The 16119-nt window shown below is 42.4% G+C and overlaps 3 protein-coding genes across 3 annotated transcripts in view; 2 read left to right on the top strand and 1 right to left on the bottom strand.

The window, feature by feature from the left end:
* Positions 1-700: 700 nt before the first annotated feature.
* On the top strand, positions 701-5768 carry mcm6 (minichromosome maintenance complex component 6). The gene is made up of 18 exons (XM_019257245.2): positions 701-964; positions 1148-1294; positions 1443-1553; positions 1654-1741; positions 1845-2006; positions 2127-2292; positions 2395-2543; positions 2670-2820; positions 2923-3064; positions 3193-3334; positions 3418-3525; positions 3634-3789; positions 3914-4042; positions 4138-4302; positions 4393-4519; positions 4626-4832; positions 4933-5072; positions 5184-5768. The coding sequence occupies exons 1-18, from the start codon at positions 867-869 to the stop codon at positions 5292-5294; spliced, it is 2499 nt and encodes an 832-aa protein (XP_019112790.1). The 5' UTR covers positions 701-866; the 3' UTR covers positions 5295-5768.
* A 68-nt stretch (positions 5769-5836) lies between these two features.
* Positions 5837-8446, top strand: si:ch73-71c20.5 (DUF4748 domain-containing protein). The gene is made up of 3 exons (XM_010754582.3): positions 5837-5928; positions 6172-6409; positions 7616-8446. Exons 1-3 carry the CDS (start codon positions 5862-5864, stop codon positions 7785-7787), a joined length of 477 nt encoding a protein of 158 aa, XP_010752884.2. The 5' UTR covers positions 5837-5861; the 3' UTR covers positions 7788-8446.
* The window catches only part of tmbim1a (transmembrane BAX inhibitor motif containing 1a), a 9640-nt gene continuing 1644 nt past the window's right edge, over positions 8124-16119 (bottom strand). Inside the window, exons 2-12 of the mRNA XM_010754583.3 lie at positions 12679-12987; positions 12028-12095; positions 11762-11826; positions 11368-11421; positions 11230-11280; positions 11099-11138; positions 10593-10630; positions 10416-10503; positions 10220-10315; positions 10084-10137; positions 8124-9987 (exon numbers count right to left, since the gene is read on the bottom strand). Of these exons, the coding sequence (XP_010752885.1) occupies positions 9838-9987; positions 10084-10137; positions 10220-10315; positions 10416-10503; positions 10593-10630; positions 11099-11138; positions 11230-11280; positions 11368-11421; positions 11762-11826; positions 12028-12095; positions 12679-12982 (1008 nt within the window). The 5' untranslated portion in view covers positions 12983-12987 and the 3' untranslated portion in view covers positions 8124-9837. The remainder of the gene's footprint in view (positions 9988-10083; positions 10138-10219; positions 10316-10415; positions 10504-10592; positions 10631-11098; positions 11139-11229; positions 11281-11367; positions 11422-11761; positions 11827-12027; positions 12096-12678; positions 12988-16119) is intronic.

Raw genomic sequence — 16119 nt, 5'->3', positions numbered from 1 at the left:
TAATTTGATCTTAAAATATTAAAATGTTTGTCACAGTGAGAAAATACAAACCCACAATGCCTGGAGTGAATAACACAGACACTGATATGTTACAGTGGTGACTTTGTGTGTTTCTCTTGACACTGGTGGAGTTCACTGTTGATGTGAGTGAGCCACACAGGGGCCACAGTGAGGAACTGCAACACTAAATTATATTTGTGGCTTAAATAAATAAATAATAAATAATTAAATAATAATGAATTAAATAATTTCCCCCTGAGATTATTAAAGTATTTCTGATTACAAGTACGGTTGTTACAGTAGATGTTATAATCACATTGACAATGATATATAGCCTACATGATGATAATAATTAATGTACTGACATTAACCCTTTGTTGGCCATAACATCTGGCTGTTTTAAGATTATTATAATGATATAAAGTGTAATATATAATGTAGTGTATTTGAAGGATTAGAGAAAGCCATCTGATATTAGTCTTTGACACTGATAATTAGTCTTTTGTCAAACACGATGTTGGACAAAAACATGCACACACAGACAAAGGGAACTTTTTGTCTTCTCTCGTCTTCACCGTTTTTTTTCCTCCTCAACTTTATTGAAGCAGGAAGCGTACCGCGGGAAACAGCAAGCGGACTTTGCGTCACTTGCTCCTGATTGGCTACAAACCGGTGTATATCTGCACGGCGTCACCGATTGGTCTAAAGCGGCGCGCCAAAGATCACGTGTGTCTCTTTTCGCGCGAAACTGTGTCTCAGTTGTCAGGACTCGAGCGTGCTTCCCGTGTGTGTGTCGGAGAGCAGCGGTGCGGGTCTGTGACTTTTTTTGAGGAGGATCTTTGATCGCAGTTTGACGGAGTTTCAACATGGATGTTGCCACAGCAACCGCGGAGAATGCCGGGGAGATGGTGAAAGACGAGTTGGCGGAAAAATGCCAGAAGTTGTTCCAGGCTTTCTTGGAGGAGTAAGTCAGACAGCAGCAGGCTTCATTGTGTTGTTGTCGGCCGAAACGAGCCGAGCACGAGTTGATCCCACGATGCCTCATTTGAAATAATAATAATAATAATAATTGTGCATTTCTACCAGGATCCAAAGCTGTTTTGATCTTCTGTATTATATTTCATTATTTTTCTCTCTCCGTGTGCAGGTTCCAGACCGATGATGGGGAGGTGAAATATGTCCGGGAGGCCGAGGAGCTGATCCGGCCTGAGAGGAACACCCTGCTGGTGAGCTTCACAGACCTGGAAGGCTTCAACCAGGAGCTGGCCACCACCATCCAGGAGGAGTACTACAGGTCAGCTAACACCATGAACCCCTTGTAGCCTCACTGATCTCTGATCAACAGTTTACCAAGAGTCTTCACTAGTAAACTAATGTATAATTACACACATACTGGTGAATGACAGACAGCTGTGGACTAACATGAAGGACTGTGTTTTCAGAGTTTACCCCTTCCTCTGTCGGGCTGTGCGCAACTTTGCTCGGGATCATGGTAATGTTCCTCTCAACAAAGAGTTCTACGTAGCCCTGGAGGATCTGCCCACCAGACACAAGTAAGACACACGAGACACTGAGCATTCACACACTGGTGTAGTTGCATTCGTTTGCAGAGCAATGTATGAAACATGACCATGTTCCTGCGTGTGCTCTAAGGATACGTGAGCTGTCATCCATGCGTATTGGCACCCTGGTGAGGATCAGTGGTCAGGTGGTGAGGACACACCCAGTACACCCTGAGCTGGTAAGATGACCTGCAGTCTACTACAAACATGTAGTGATGTTGCTCTTTGGGTTTTTTTGTTTTTTTTTATAGCATGATTATAATAATGTTGCTATGGTTACAGGTGAGCGGTACCTTCCTGTGCATGGACTGCCAGGCTGTGATCAAAGACGTCCCACAGCAGTTCAAATATTCCCCACCGACCATCTGCAGAAACCCTGTCTGCAACAACCGTGCCCGCTTCCACCTCGACACGCACAAGTCCAAATTCATCGACTTCCAGAAGGTGTGTGTGTGTGTGTGTGTGTGTGTGTGTGTGTGTGTGTGTGTGTGTGTGTGTGTGTGTGTGTGTGTGTGCACATACACAGGGAACAGGTATCTGACTCAGTCTTAACTCTGCGTTCAGGTGCGTATTCAGGAGACTCAGGCGGAGCTGCCTCGTGGTTCAATCCCACGTTCTCTAGAGATCGTCCTGAGGGCTGAGGCTGTGGAGACAGCTCAGGCCGGAGACCGCTGTGACTTCACCGGGACCCTCATTGTTGTACCAGATGTCTCTCAGCTGCGCACTCCTGGTACGGTTTGAACCGTCACACTTTTGAGCCTAACCTTAAAGTACATGAACACATCATATTAGTTAGTTTTTTTTTGACACCTCATGGCTGTCTTCCCTCCAGGTGTGCGGACAGAGACAAGCACCCGCGTCGCTGGAGGACCCCAGGGCTTTGAGTCTGAGGGTTTGAGAGGGCTGAAAGCTCTGGGAGTCAGAGAGCTTTCATACAGACTGGCCTTCCTGGCCTGCAACGTGGCCCCGACCAACCCACGAGTAAGAGAGGCACACACACACACAAGCCGAAAACTGAATGATAGTAATCGAATTCTTTTCACCCAAAGTAGAGAAGCAAATAAATCCTGGTGTTCAGTTACGAATGAGTGTTTTCCCTTGTTGTAGTTTGGCGGTAAGGAGCTGCGAGAGGAGGAGCAGACAGCAGAAAGCATCAAGAGCCAGATGACAGAGAAGGAGTGGGAGAAAGTGTTTGAGATGAGCCAGGACAAAAACCTGTACCACAACCTGTGCACCAGCCTCTTCCCCACCATCCACGGTCAGCGCTCGAACCATCATAGAACATTTTTCTCTATCCAGGAAAGCTTTGTTGTCATTAGACCAGTGGATTGTCAGATTAACGGTGACTGTTTTTATTCAGGCAATGACGAGGTGAAGCGTGGCATCCTGCTGATGTTGTTTGGAGGCGTTCCCAAGACGACCATGGAGGGAACCTCGCTGAGAGGAGACATTAACGTCTGCATTGTTGGAGACCCCAGTACCGCCAAGAGCCAGTTCCTCAAGTGTGTAATGCAACACAGACGCATTTCTAGTAACTAACACGTCGTAATCCAGTAAAGTTAGACTGGATGTACTGTCCCACAGATCTGTCAGTCTGAATGGTAATTTAAATGCGTCTGTGTGTGTTCAGGCATGTGGAGGAGTTCAGCCCCAGAGCAGTGTACACCAGCGGCAAGGCCAGCAGTGCTGCAGGTCTGACAGCAGCTGTGGTCAGAGACGAGGAGTCCCACGAGTTTGTCATCGAGGCCGGAGCTCTGATGCTGGCTGATAATGTGAGTGTTATGAGTCACAAAGGACACTGGAGGAGACCGTAAAGTGTATACGGTAATACTGATGGCAGTGTTTTCCTCCCCAGGGTGTGTGCTGCATTGACGAGTTTGACAAGATGGACCTCAAGGACCAGGTAGCCATCCACGAAGCCATGGAGCAGCAGACCATCAGCATCACCAAGGCGGGAGTCAAGGTAAGCAGCCTCGAATGCTAAAATAATACATTCAAGAGTTAAAGTCGTGTCTTTAAGGATCATGATGATTACTCTAGAATAACTCGACTTTGCCTCCATCCCCGCTAGGCAACCCTGAATGCTCGCACCTCCATCCTGGCTGCCGCCAACCCAGTCGGTGGGCGCTACGACCGCAGCAAGAGTCTGAAGCAGAACGTCAACCTGACAGCCCCCATCATGAGCCGATTTGACCTCTTCTTCATCCTGGTGGACGACTGCAATGAGGTATGCGTGCACACAGCAATTCATTATATTTTAAACTGTGTCTGCCTCATTCACATCTCATTGTTGTCTTGCTATTACCTTCTCTTGACCTAGTCTAATGCTGTACGTTCTGTGTGTATCCTAGGTGACCGATTACGCCATTGCGAGGCGCATCGTGGACTTGCACTCCCGCATAGAGGAGTCCGTGGACAGACTGTACTCTTTGGATGAGATCCGCAGATACCTGCTCTTTGCAAGGCAGTTCAAACCTAAGGTGTGTGCGACAGCCTGTGTCTGTCGAGGCTTGACAACGGGTGCGCTTCGTATGATTTGTATTAAACATCGCATATTTGACGTGTGCATCTGTAGATCTCCAGCGAATCCGAAGAGTTCATCGTCGAGCAGTATAAGCGTCTGCGTCAGCGTGACAGCTCTGGAGGAGTGTCCAAGTCTGCCTGGAGAATAACAGTGCGACAGCTGGAGAGCATGATCCGCCTTTCTGAGGGCATGGCGCGCATGCACTGCTGTGACGAGGTGAGCGCCAAAAACCTTTAAGTTAAACTACTCGCAAGCAATATTACATGATACGACGTGTTGACTGTTTCCTTCTCTGTACGTCTTCAGGTGCAGCCCAAACATGTGAAGGAAGCCTTCCGTCTTCTGAACAAATCCATCATTAGAGTGGAGACGCCCGACATCAACCTGGAGCAGGAGGACGAAATGGAGGAGGAGGAGCAGCAGGAGGAAGATGGTACTTAACACATAAACACACTCTCTTCAAGACAAATGTATAAATTAACATGTAATGTTTTATAATTTATCCACGGGTTTAATCCATTGCAAACTTGTCTTTCCAGTAAACGCAGTCCCTAATGGAGTAAATGGCATTAACGGACACGTCAATGGAATTGATGCCCACGTCAACGGTGTGAACGGACATGTCAACGGTGTGAACGGCCACGCTGAGCCAGGCAGCCAGCCCAAACCATCTCTCCGTCTGTCCTTCACCGAGTACAGACGCATCTCCAACCTGCTGGTCCTGCATTTGCGCAAGGCAGAGGAAGGTAAGATGTCCCCCTTCATACCAAAGTATTCCTCATTCCTTTTACCTGTTTGTTTTTTCTTTGATCATTCTAACATTTTTCATTGATACCTGTGCTGCAGCTGAGGAAGAGGAAGAGCTGAAGAAAAGTGCTGTGGTGAACTGGTATCTTAAGGAGATTGAGTCAGAGATCGACTCTGAGGAGGAGCTGGTCAACAAGAAGGGGCTGATAGAGAAGGTCCTCCACAGGCTGGTGCACTACGTGAGTCCACAGTCTAAAAAAAAACAAACACTACAACTGATTTCAAACCAGCAGATAAGTATCTCTAAGCCAAGTTTGGACCTAACTGACAGCGTGTATCTGTTTCCCCAGGATCACATCCTCATCGAGCTGTCCCAGGCAGGGCTGAAGGGCTCCGAGTCGGAAAGCACGGACAAAGAAGTCGTTCTGGTCGTCAACCCCAACTACATCCTGGATGATTAAACTCCTCCCGTCATCCCTGTTTAGTTTTTTCGCCACTCTTCTTACAGCTTCCATGATTGTTGATCTTTTTTTAAACACTCAACAATAAAGTGGATGTTCAAGGTGTTTTTTTGCTGAATGCTCATATGTAACACATACATAATAGTAGCACTGGGGATGTTATTAGACTTGTTTTGTGAGTTTATCATCTCTGTTGTACAGGCGATTCTGCTGTGGCTCTTAAAAAAAAAAAAAACAATATATTTTTTAGGTCAGGCTGACTGTTGTAAATATGCTGCTCTGTTTCTTCCAGTTGTTTTCTGGCTTCTGTCTGTTTGCCTCTTAGTCAAGGGACCTGCCCTCAATGTTTATCTATAACTGTATATTAGAGGCATACATCCATGCGTTCAAGTTATATTGTATGTCCTTTTTTTGTAAAATTATGACATGATGTGAATGAAAATGTTGGTTTAATAAATAAATTGTTGACATAAAGTTGTGCTGTGCGCCGTTCATAATTTCATAGCAGCGCTGCGCCGACTCTGTCCACTAGGTGGCAGTATTTACACGACGTGCCACTGACTGCGCATGCCCGACAGAGGTAATTCAACAAACATGGCAGCCTACGTGAGTGCAGTGAGGACAGCACTGAAAGGTAAAATATGAAGTTTATTAATGTGACATGTTCTGTGAAGAGTTAGCCATGAGAGGGGATTAAAAGTGACACCTAAGGTGCCTTTGGCGGGAGCTGTGACTGTCTTTTGTATAAATAATTAATATATTTTGGACAACACAGGTGACTTTTCATTGTTTTTAAATGACTAACCTCTTTGTCAGGAGGTCCAAGACGGAACAGAAAGTCATATCATTGAAGAATAAATGATTTCTTTCCCGATAGGTGTCCACCTTGTTCCAGGCCGGTGGCTGCTCACCCGAGCCCCGGCGGTGTGTCAGTGTTTTCGGCTGCATGTCTCCCCCGCTGCCTCCCTGTGCAGCTCCAGGACAGAGCCACGGAGGAGCACGCAAAGCACAACCGAGAGGAGAGCCGAGGAGGAGGAGGAGGAGGAATCTGAGGGTCCTGAATACATCCCCAAGAAAAAGGCCAAGAATCCCATGATGGTGATTGGTTATGCCTGGTGAGTCTCCTCTCTTCATTCATGTGCACTTTAGTGACACCTTTATGAAAGTGCACAGATGAATGTGTTTTAAAATGTAACTATACTAGTATTTGATCTAGTTCATACAGCAATAGTAGCAGGAGGAAGTCATACTAGTCTATCCAACATGGACTAGAGAGTTGTAGTGCTTGTACATTTTCCAGATCATCTTTTCTTACATGCAGCGTTAAATTGCAAACAAATCCTTTCCCCCCTCGTCACAAGCTCTACATGAAATCTGTCACAGAAAATGATCCCTTATTAAACACACACCTCAAGACAATTGAAAGCAGGAACATTTTACTAAATAATGTCGCTCCCTAAATCACATAATTCAGATAAATAAATTATTAAATAGACTTCATCTTGAACCTAAATCATATAACAGTCAGATCCTTTTTTTCTTCATAGAGTCCAGTAAACCTGCCTGTTTCTGTGGTGAAGTACCTCAGTCTACCTGTTCACAATGACATTCTTGACTTTTATTTAAATCCTGCTTCATATTAGGCGTTACACCATTATTTTTCACAAGACAGAATGTTTGTACCAAACATGAACAAAAAAGGAGCAATGTACAATGAGAGTCATTAATCATGATTATCACACTGCACTGTGAAGACTGCTGCTGGGCAGTGTTGGTTAAGAAAGTGTGTGATTGCTTTGGTTTTGTTCAAATTATTCCCTAATTAAGAAAGAACTTTAGTGTTTGTTATTCGGAGTGTTTATCATTTCCTCGGTCTGTGTCAGATCTACTAAATTATTCATTCTTACCATTCTGATTACTAAGTGCTGCTGTCTGCAGACAGCTATTCTGTAGAGGCTGACGGAAAAACAATGCAGGTGTTTATAGTCATGAGTCGAGTAGAAATACAGCAACATCTACACTCATTCATATAAACGAAAACCTCCATGATTGCAGGGCTGCATTAGATTTCATTAGGTGTACCTAATGAACTGGCCACTACGTGTACAATTATGTGTTGAGCTAACATTACCAGGTTCTGCCTCTCCATCACTGCAAGGTGTATTCCTTGAGGGAGGAGGAAGGAGGAGGAAACATGAACACGGTCGACTGAACTTCACTTTTTGCATTTCCATCCTATTTGCTCATCCACACTATATAATATATTGAGTTTTCTACACTCATCATGAGTAATAAAATAACTATTGTTTTCTCTCCTCCAGGATGATAGGCCTCCCAACGGGTATCATCGGTTTCGTCCTGGCCAAGAGAGAGGTGGACAAGAACCGACTGAAGCAGCTGAAGATTCGACAGAGGATGAAAAGGGCAAACGAGGGAGAATACGACGGGAGTCGCTACCGCCATCACACAGAGAACGTTAAACCGGACCTTTAGTGCCCGTGCATATCCTGAATGTCACTGCTGAGATGGTTGATAATTCCTGCACTATGGCCCAAAGACTGAAAACAGAAGAGATGTCAGCTTCATGAGGTAGTCATGATTCTTCTAATGGCCGATGCAGGAAATCTGAGGAGGAACGTGGTTGTGACTGAGCACTTAATCAGAACAGAGGTTGTTTTTTCAGATTATCGAGTCTGAAGGATGATCACATATTTATTGGCTATAATGCTGATGTTCTATAAATATGACAGAGGAAATAAATGTATACGTTTGTGAATATGTAAACATGATCTATCACTGCTACAGATGCATATGAACCACACCAAAAAATTCACAAATACAAATCTTTATTTGATATGAAACAGCTTTCCTCATTACTGATATGCATATTTACAAACTGCACACTGACTATCTGTACTACACATTCAAAATGTTTGCCGTAGTTGTTTTGACTCAAGGGTTATAACTTTGTTTGGGTCCATACATGTGTGGAGAACCAGCTGGGTGGGGTTAATCATCTCAAGAACGTTCCACATTAGCTGAAACACAATGACTGCCGGGAACGTTCCAATAATTCAACACTGTGGCATTTGTGGTGTTGTCCTGTATGGACAGTCCCACCCTGCTGGCACTCAGTCAGTGTCTAACCCAAATTTGACAGTAACACAAGAATATATATATAAACAGGCATGTATGTAACAATACTATAAAAAAAACTTTTGGAGTACTGTACATGTACTTCTCAAAGTAAAAAAAATCTAATATCAGGAACATTGTGAAGGCACTGTAGTGATGCAGAGTGAATACAGTTAGAATATAGCAACACGTGTATTTACGACCATCAGCAAAGGTTTGATGAGACCATGACACTGGGCTGGATTTCAGGGCTGGGCAGAGTATCAATACTGCCAATACTAAGTAGTATCCATACTAATGTCATCAGGATCAGTACCACATGTTTCATCATGTTACATCATGATTTAGACACATGAACACTTGTTAGTGCAAACATTTCTTTTTACCATTACATCATTTTTCCCTTTAACATGCAGATAATTAAAACAATAGAGTTCGATGAGGTGATCCATCTGGACAGTGAGTATAGTTGCAGTGAGCGAGCAGCTGGTTAGCTTTGTTTAGCATTAAGACCAGAGAGATTAGGAAACCGTTACCTGGCTCTGTCCAAAGGTAACAAAATCCTCCTACCAGCAACTTAAAATGAACATGTTAAACCTTATTTGTTTAATCTGTGCATAAGTCTAAAGATGACAGCTTACAGAGCAGACTTCAGGAAGTTACTGCTCGAGGCCAAGACAAAGAGAGACGGAGCCAGGCTCGCTGGTTTCCCGTTTCCAGTTTTTATGCTAAACTAAGCTAAGCGTCTGTAGTCTTATATGTACTGGATCAGCATGAGAATGGTATCAATCCCCTCAACAAGAATCCAAAGATGTCCATCTTCCAAAAGTATTTCTTAAAGCACTTCAGTGATTCATAGAAAAACGCCTAATATTTGAAAAATGATTGAGTTGTAATAAATTTAGAAACAGACTAATGATAGTGACTAATGTTAATGATTCACATCACAAATCATGACACATGTACTGCCCACACTCACTGTACTTCAAAGCCAACCAGAGTCTGGGTCTGTCTGTTGGCAGATATTACAACAAAAACCTCCTTAATGTTCATAGAGATGTGACCAAAGTTCATGTAATCTACATCTACATGCAGAGAAAAATGCTCCGACACTGTCTGCCCTAACGTAAATCCAGCAGGAGTGAGTAAATGTTGCAGCTGGCATTCCAGTGTCTATAGATATTTGCAGTTTTTATACTGTATTAATATTTTTAAAGACAAGTTACTTAAAGACAAACATTGATTCCAGAAAAAGTGCATTTATGTGCATAGGATTAACCTATACTATGACTAAACCTCAAATTCAGCCCTTCCCTGGAGTGTATCATGATTTTATAAATGATTCTGACTGAAAACAAAGCAAAAGGTTTTAAAAAGCACGGTATGTTTTTGACCCAGTTTGGTGGGACTATTTGGTAGAAGCGCCGATAATTTGCAGTAGGAAAAGGAAGATCTGGACGATGTCGACGTAGATGGAGAGTGCGGCGAACACGTACTCCTCTGGACTGATGGAGTGCTTCCTGTTTCCTATCAGCAGCTGCGTGTGGTATGCCAAGAACTGCAAGACATATAAGAAACATTCAGGATTACATTCAGGTTCTGTAAGAGGCTGTGACATAAAGTAGTACCACAAGGGGAAAAAATAAATTCTTACCATAGTGAAGACAATGGCACCCAAAGCAGCATAAAGCATGTGAAGCCACAGAATCTGCAACAACAAACAGTCATTACAATGATGGAAACTTAGGTTGTCAGGAAAAAGCCTTTTGTTCACGTCATCTTTAACTCACATATTTGAAGGACAGCACAATGGTTGTAATGATGCCAGTCACAAATATTACGATCCCAAGAACACAGAAAAGGCCCTGGCATTTAGTGAAGTCCACCTAGAAAGACAAACCAGCAGCAGCAGCCTTGTTAACAGACTGCAAAAAAACACACAGCGTCCATTTGAAACTGATAAGTGCGCGCGCACACACACCCTACCTTTGTCTGGAAGCAGAAGACTGTGACGGCGATGCAGACGACGGCAGTGATCCCCAGAGCCAAAAACACTGCTTTTGTGTTATAATAGCTTAAAACAAGGAGCAACACACAGTTAATTCAGAGGGAAAATGACTGAGGTTCACGTACTACTGCATGGACTGTATGAGTTTCTTCTACCTGGAAATGGATCCAGTCATGTAAGACAGAGCCAAAGTCTGTAAAATAAATTTAAAAAAAGGGGTTATTTGTTGAAAAGTAGTTACATCACAACACTGAAGAGAGAAAATAACTATCCTGTAACAGACCTGAACACCTCTGATTAAAAGCTTTAAAAGGGCTGGACAGAAAAATATAGAATCATAGAAAAATCAATAGCCTCGAGGGCAAAAATTTACATCTAGAACTGACTCCCACAAAGACAAATAATAGTCCACCTCTACTGTAGGACAAAACTGGTCATACAAGTACACAGATCTGATAAAACACAGAAACAACGTAACAAAAAGGTATTACGCAAACAGCGTGAGTCAAGTGTGGTGACTCACTGCTTCTAGTTCTAGTATCAAAGTTAAAGCTAGAGAAAGCCTGAATGTTTCAGTCTAAAAATAGACTCAATTTTGAGTCCAGGAAACAAAAAGTTGGCTCAATTTTCTGATTCACAAGTAAACAGTTATCCGTCTTACAAAGATGGACAGCAGAATGACGTTCCATGGGAACTTCCTCCTACAGAGAAAGCAGAAGATTAAAAGCAGTTTTATAAATATTTGTTGTGTAAACATTCTCTGTGAGACTAAAACTGAGCAGTCACACTCACCGGGGGCCCTTGCAGCACACCAGCACCAAGTGGGTGACGATGTACACACCACTAAAAAGACAATATTACAACAATATTAATATTACCAAACTTTTTGAATTAAACTTTAAAAAGGTAGCAATGACACCAAAAACTTACTATGATGCCCAGTAGATAGCTTGGTTTCTCTGCACAAAGGTTCGGACAGGTTGGCTGAGAGAAACAGAAGGAGAGTTAACCGTGTGAGACGCATAGACACACATGCAAATGGGCATGTAAAGCACACACACTGTGTGTGCCACATATGGGGGTTATACAGGGTCAAGCACTGATGTCTGGAGGTTGCTGCAGTGACAGTCTTATGGAGACACTGACGTCTCTCCTTGAGATACAGAGCAGCTGTAAGCTTTTGTTTAGGAAACCAGGCACCATTCTGACTATTACTATGGTAACTGGGGGTCACTGGGGGTAAACATATTTCTTTGTTTGTAGATTAATAACCATTTAGCATATAGATATGCCAGAGCTCTTCAGCATCACTCTGTATACTCACACAAATGTGAATACGGCCACGATGCCCGTGGTGACAAGGAGCTGAGATGCCAAAATCAAATACACCTGAAAACACATGCAGACAAAAGGGACATTAGATCTCAGAGTTTCAAACGCTTCAGTCCATCAGCAGTCTAATATTTAAACACTTCACTATTACAGTGTATATAAATGAATCTATACTCGACAACCACAAAAATTTGCTTTGCTGCGTGACTCAAATGTAATAATAACTGTGGCTGATTCAGTAAGGTTTGTGTGGTGTACCTTTCTGATGAAGGCATGCCGAATGCTCAAACTGTCCCAACCGCTGCCGCTTGCTGCAAACCCATCGCCTGTGTCAGAGAAATATGAGCAGTGACCACGAGAGCTACAAGAATGTCATGCCTTACCAATGAAGAGTCAGTGACAAGGCATCATACTGTGACGTGACGGTTAAATATATTGAAGAATAAGCGTATTCACTTTCTTGCTGTGTGGTGTTAGATAAAAGCTTGAATGGCGGGAGATTGGAGAAAACAGGCATCTTAGCTCCATCCAAAAAGATATGCCTATCAGCACTTTTAAAGCTCACTAAGTAACATATTCAATCCAAAAGTAATTAATTTTAAAAGGTGAACCCACAAATGTTTGGAATTTCTGTGCAAATTCAACATTTACGCATCAATTTTTTTGTACAGATTACACAAACAAGATTTTTCAGGTTCTGCTGCTTGAAGCTTGTTTTTGTTTTTTTAAACTGGTTCAACAGTCAGTGTATTTTATTTAAATGTCAGGACAATGTATCAAAATATATCAGAATAGATCATCCATACACATTTTGTCATAAGAGACACAATACTGTCCTCACATGTTTTACATTGGCTTAAAAGCGGTTGACCCTGTTAGAAGACACACACTTAGTAGCTCCTGTCTTACCAGAGCTCAGGACATCCGATGGTATGGTGGGTGGCATGACTGGGGGCATGGGAGGGGGATTAGGGTAGCCACCTCCTGGAGGTCCACCAGGTTGAGGGTGTCCTTGGTACGGACCAGGAGGATAGCCTGCTGGCTGGCCTGGATACAGAGGGGCATTTGGACCAGTGGGGTAGGGAGCAGAGGGCTGGGGACCACCGTAGGCAGGGAAGCCATATGAAGGGGGTGGTGGGTAATTCCCGCCCTGAGGCCCATACAGCGGGCCGTGGCAGTCGTCGTACCGTGGAGGGTAGTCTGACCTGGACATTTCACCTGTGAGGAGGGAAGTTAGAGAGAATACAGGTCACATGTTTTACATTTCTATGTAGAACATTAGGGCACACAACAAGAGCAAATACATTTTCATGACCGAGAAATGGAGTAAATGAACACAAATGAAATGTAAAGAGAGTAGTAGGTCTGGTTCTGTCTCACCACTCTGACCAGTGTTGTTTTTAGCCAAAACAGGCAGCTGTTTCTAGTAAAAAGAAAAGTCTGATGTGCAATCTGCCCAGCACTGTATGGATAACAGTCAAAAATACCAACGCTGGTAAACACACAGTAGTAGAACATTTAGAACCAGACATGGCTCTCAGAAGCTGGTGGATAACAGACAGACAGAGAGGAGACTTTTTTACTTTACTAGATTTGCCAGGGGGGAAGAAACACAACTAGACTGTTAGCTAATGTTAGTTATAACACTGATGAAAAAGAAACATTTTATAGCATTTAGTTTCATTTAAACATGACAATCTTTATGTTTCCTGTCCTTTCAGACAACCAAAACAAAGCAGGGTTCTTTAGCTGAACAGTTGCTTACTTGACAACATCAAGATCACAAAAAACACAACCACCGTTCTTCATCCGGGCACATGGAGACCTCTATGGTCTCTTATATAAAGTTATGTGTGGAAATCTATCATTCGAACAGAATTTCTGAGCTTTAGCTTATACCAGATCTCCTCTTTCCATTGTTCCTTATGGATGTTTAGTAGTTTTTGTTTAACTATATTTACAATCACACTGCAAGCTGTTCCTGAAAATAAAATCATGTATCAGGAAGGGGAAACATTGCAGAAATGTCTACTGTATTGTCCAGAACACCTGTTGTTGGCCTGTCTGTGCGCTCTACTCCGGTCAAACATCATGTTGGTCAGCCTTTTTTCTGGCAACTGAACAAGTCAGTTCCACGGCTGAACTGTAAAAACGAACATAACTCCCATCGCATGTCCCCTTCAATAGCCCACTTAGCAATATATAACTTGAATGAGTTGATAATATATCCTTTTTTGGTTACAGCTTGTTGTGCTGCTGCTAAAAGACCAAAAAAGATTTTTTGATGCAGGTTAAAGACAACAACAGTTCAGCCAGTTCATTTCCTGTAACTGCATTTGGGTTACAGGAAATGTTGGAGGAGCCAACACTCTTGACGAGTGGTCAGTTGATCACAGTGCATGCCAAAGATATGCTAATTTTAGCTAATTTAACAGTGTCACTATCACATACAGTAAGTCAGTCTAAGTCAGTTACACCTCTTTATTAAACAAATTTAAGGGATCCTTAACCAACTAACTGTTTTTTTATGTTCTTATGTGAAAATAATAAAACCAGCTGTCCCATATATAGTGTAGTATTAACTAGGATCTAATTGCTGTTCTTATAGTAAGGATGTGATAAAATGTCCCATCGTGGCATATTGCAATATCTATGCATATTTTGACAGAGTGTATTGCCATAAAGCAGTTCTGTTCATTCATTTTCAACCCCGCAATGACCTAAAGCAGTAGAACCAAACATAGTAAGAGGATACAGTGACTGTCTGTGTATACCAAGTATAGAAAAATCTGTGATGGTTAAAAAAAAATATGACTGTATTTGTTGTCATTCCATCCAAACCGGTTATATAAGGCATCACAAACATGTACACACACACACACGCACGCACACACATATCAATGTGCAATCCTGGCTTCAGTCAGTTAGAAAAAGCACAGACCGGCTTCAGGCCTGTGGTTTGTGCACACACACACTTATCCAACACTGCAACACAGAATCAGCAGGGTAATAATCATACTTGACTTAAAGGACACATTTAGGGTTGTATCAGGTTAAAGTGAACATATGGTTCTGCTTAGCAATGCAGCTCCCACAAACCACCACAGGCTCAGTAATGACCACATACATCTATGAGGAAACATCTAATAATAAACCACACACATTTTCACAATGTTATCACATGACTCAACTCATTCTGTGATCCTGCACTAAGTATTAAAATAAATGTGGTACTTTTACAGGATACTTTTAGTGTTTGCCAACAAAATTAACCCACTTTTAATATTATGTCTCCAAAGATGGATTTATACCCCTTTGCCAATGATTTTACTCCTTGTGATATTACTGTAGGAGCTAAAAAACTGATCTGTGTTTCTAAGTAGGTTCAGTTATTTAGAAAATACCAAATGTTCTCTGAGCTTCACTTTCACTGGTGCTTTTAGGGGAATACGCACAGTGAAGGAATTCAAGAGCTGACTCCACCTCGTGCTGCCATTACATCACATCTCAAGCACCAAGCAACAGGACAGAAAACACTGAATGGAAAAAGTGTTTCAGAGTATCTGCAGTCACAGACTGAGCCGCGAGCCCGGGCTGATCACTGCTTTGTCCACCGAGACACAGTCTGCAGTCGACGGGGCTTTAGTAATCTGTGTGTTTGAATAAGAGGGTGTAACTTCTCGAGGAAATCTATTCAGAATCTGATTCTGAAAAGTTATTCAGAATCTGTCGCAGTCGTTGGCAGATGAGTTGTTGTCAAAAATATTTAAGCTGGTGGTTTGAGTTAATTTTCCATGTCTGATTATTATATTTCATCGTCACAAGGTTATGAGTCACTGTTGTAAGCTATACACCCCTTGACAACACTGTTTGTTTATGTCCATGTAGCTCCACATAAACTACAATTACTCAAATGTCTTTATACGTCACTGGCAGCGAGGCCCTGTGGCATGTCATGTGGGTGGACAAACAACAGAAACACCTGACACAACAAAAGGTAAGAACTAGTTTGGAAAAGCTTATTATATTCACTCAGGTTTTGATATGACTGGGTCATATCTGAGGTTGTTGTTGACTATACAACCCATTTATTTAATTTTAGTGAGTTTTTACTGTTACTAATACAACCTTCCTGTCTTTGGCCTGTGTCATCATGACATTTCAAACTTCTTTGCAAATCATGTAATTCTGCAGTATTGACCACAGTCTACTCAAAACCGGCCATCACATTAAAACCAGTGTGAAAACATCCTGATCTTTATGTCTTTGATAACTTAATAATAAATTGCAGGGTTATTCTGTCATTCACAATAAAGTTAGGGTCAGCAGGTAGGTTACTTAAAATCTTTC

This window comes from Larimichthys crocea, chromosome X (genome assembly GCF_000972845.2).
Source record: "Larimichthys crocea isolate SSNF chromosome X, L_crocea_2.0, whole genome shotgun sequence".
NCBI classification, from domain to species: Eukaryota; Metazoa; Chordata; class Actinopteri; family Sciaenidae; genus Larimichthys; species Larimichthys crocea.
Note: the sequence above shows the minus strand (reverse complement) of the source record. Positions and strands in the feature narration are given on the sequence as shown.

What these genes read in the sequence shown, in the direction of transcription:
- mcm6 (XM_019257245.2), top strand. Translation starts at nt 867, where the DNA reads ATGGATGTTGCCACAGCAACCGCGGAGAATGCCGGGGAGATGGTGAAA. An exon ending in GCCAAGAGCCAGTTCCTCAA is followed by an intron (nt 3,065 to 3,192) that starts GTGTGTAATGCA and finishes GTGTGTGTTCAG; the next exon opens with GCATGTGGAGGAGTTCAGCC. An exon ending in TCCACAGGCTGGTGCACTAC is followed by an intron (nt 5,073 to 5,183) that starts GTGAGTCCACAG and finishes CTGTTTCCCCAG; the next exon opens with GATCACATCCTCATCGAGCT.
- si:ch73-71c20.5 (XM_010754582.3), top strand. Translation starts at nt 5,862, where the DNA reads ATGCCCGACAGAGGTAATTCAACAAACATGGCAGCCTACGTGAGTGCA. An exon ending in AGTGAGGACAGCACTGAAAG is followed by an intron (nt 5,929 to 6,171) that starts GTAAAATATGAA and finishes CTTTCCCGATAG; the next exon opens with GTGTCCACCTTGTTCCAGGC. An exon ending in ATGGTGATTGGTTATGCCTG is followed by an intron (nt 6,410 to 7,615) that starts GTGAGTCTCCTC and finishes TCTCTCCTCCAG; the next exon opens with GATGATAGGCCTCCCAACGG.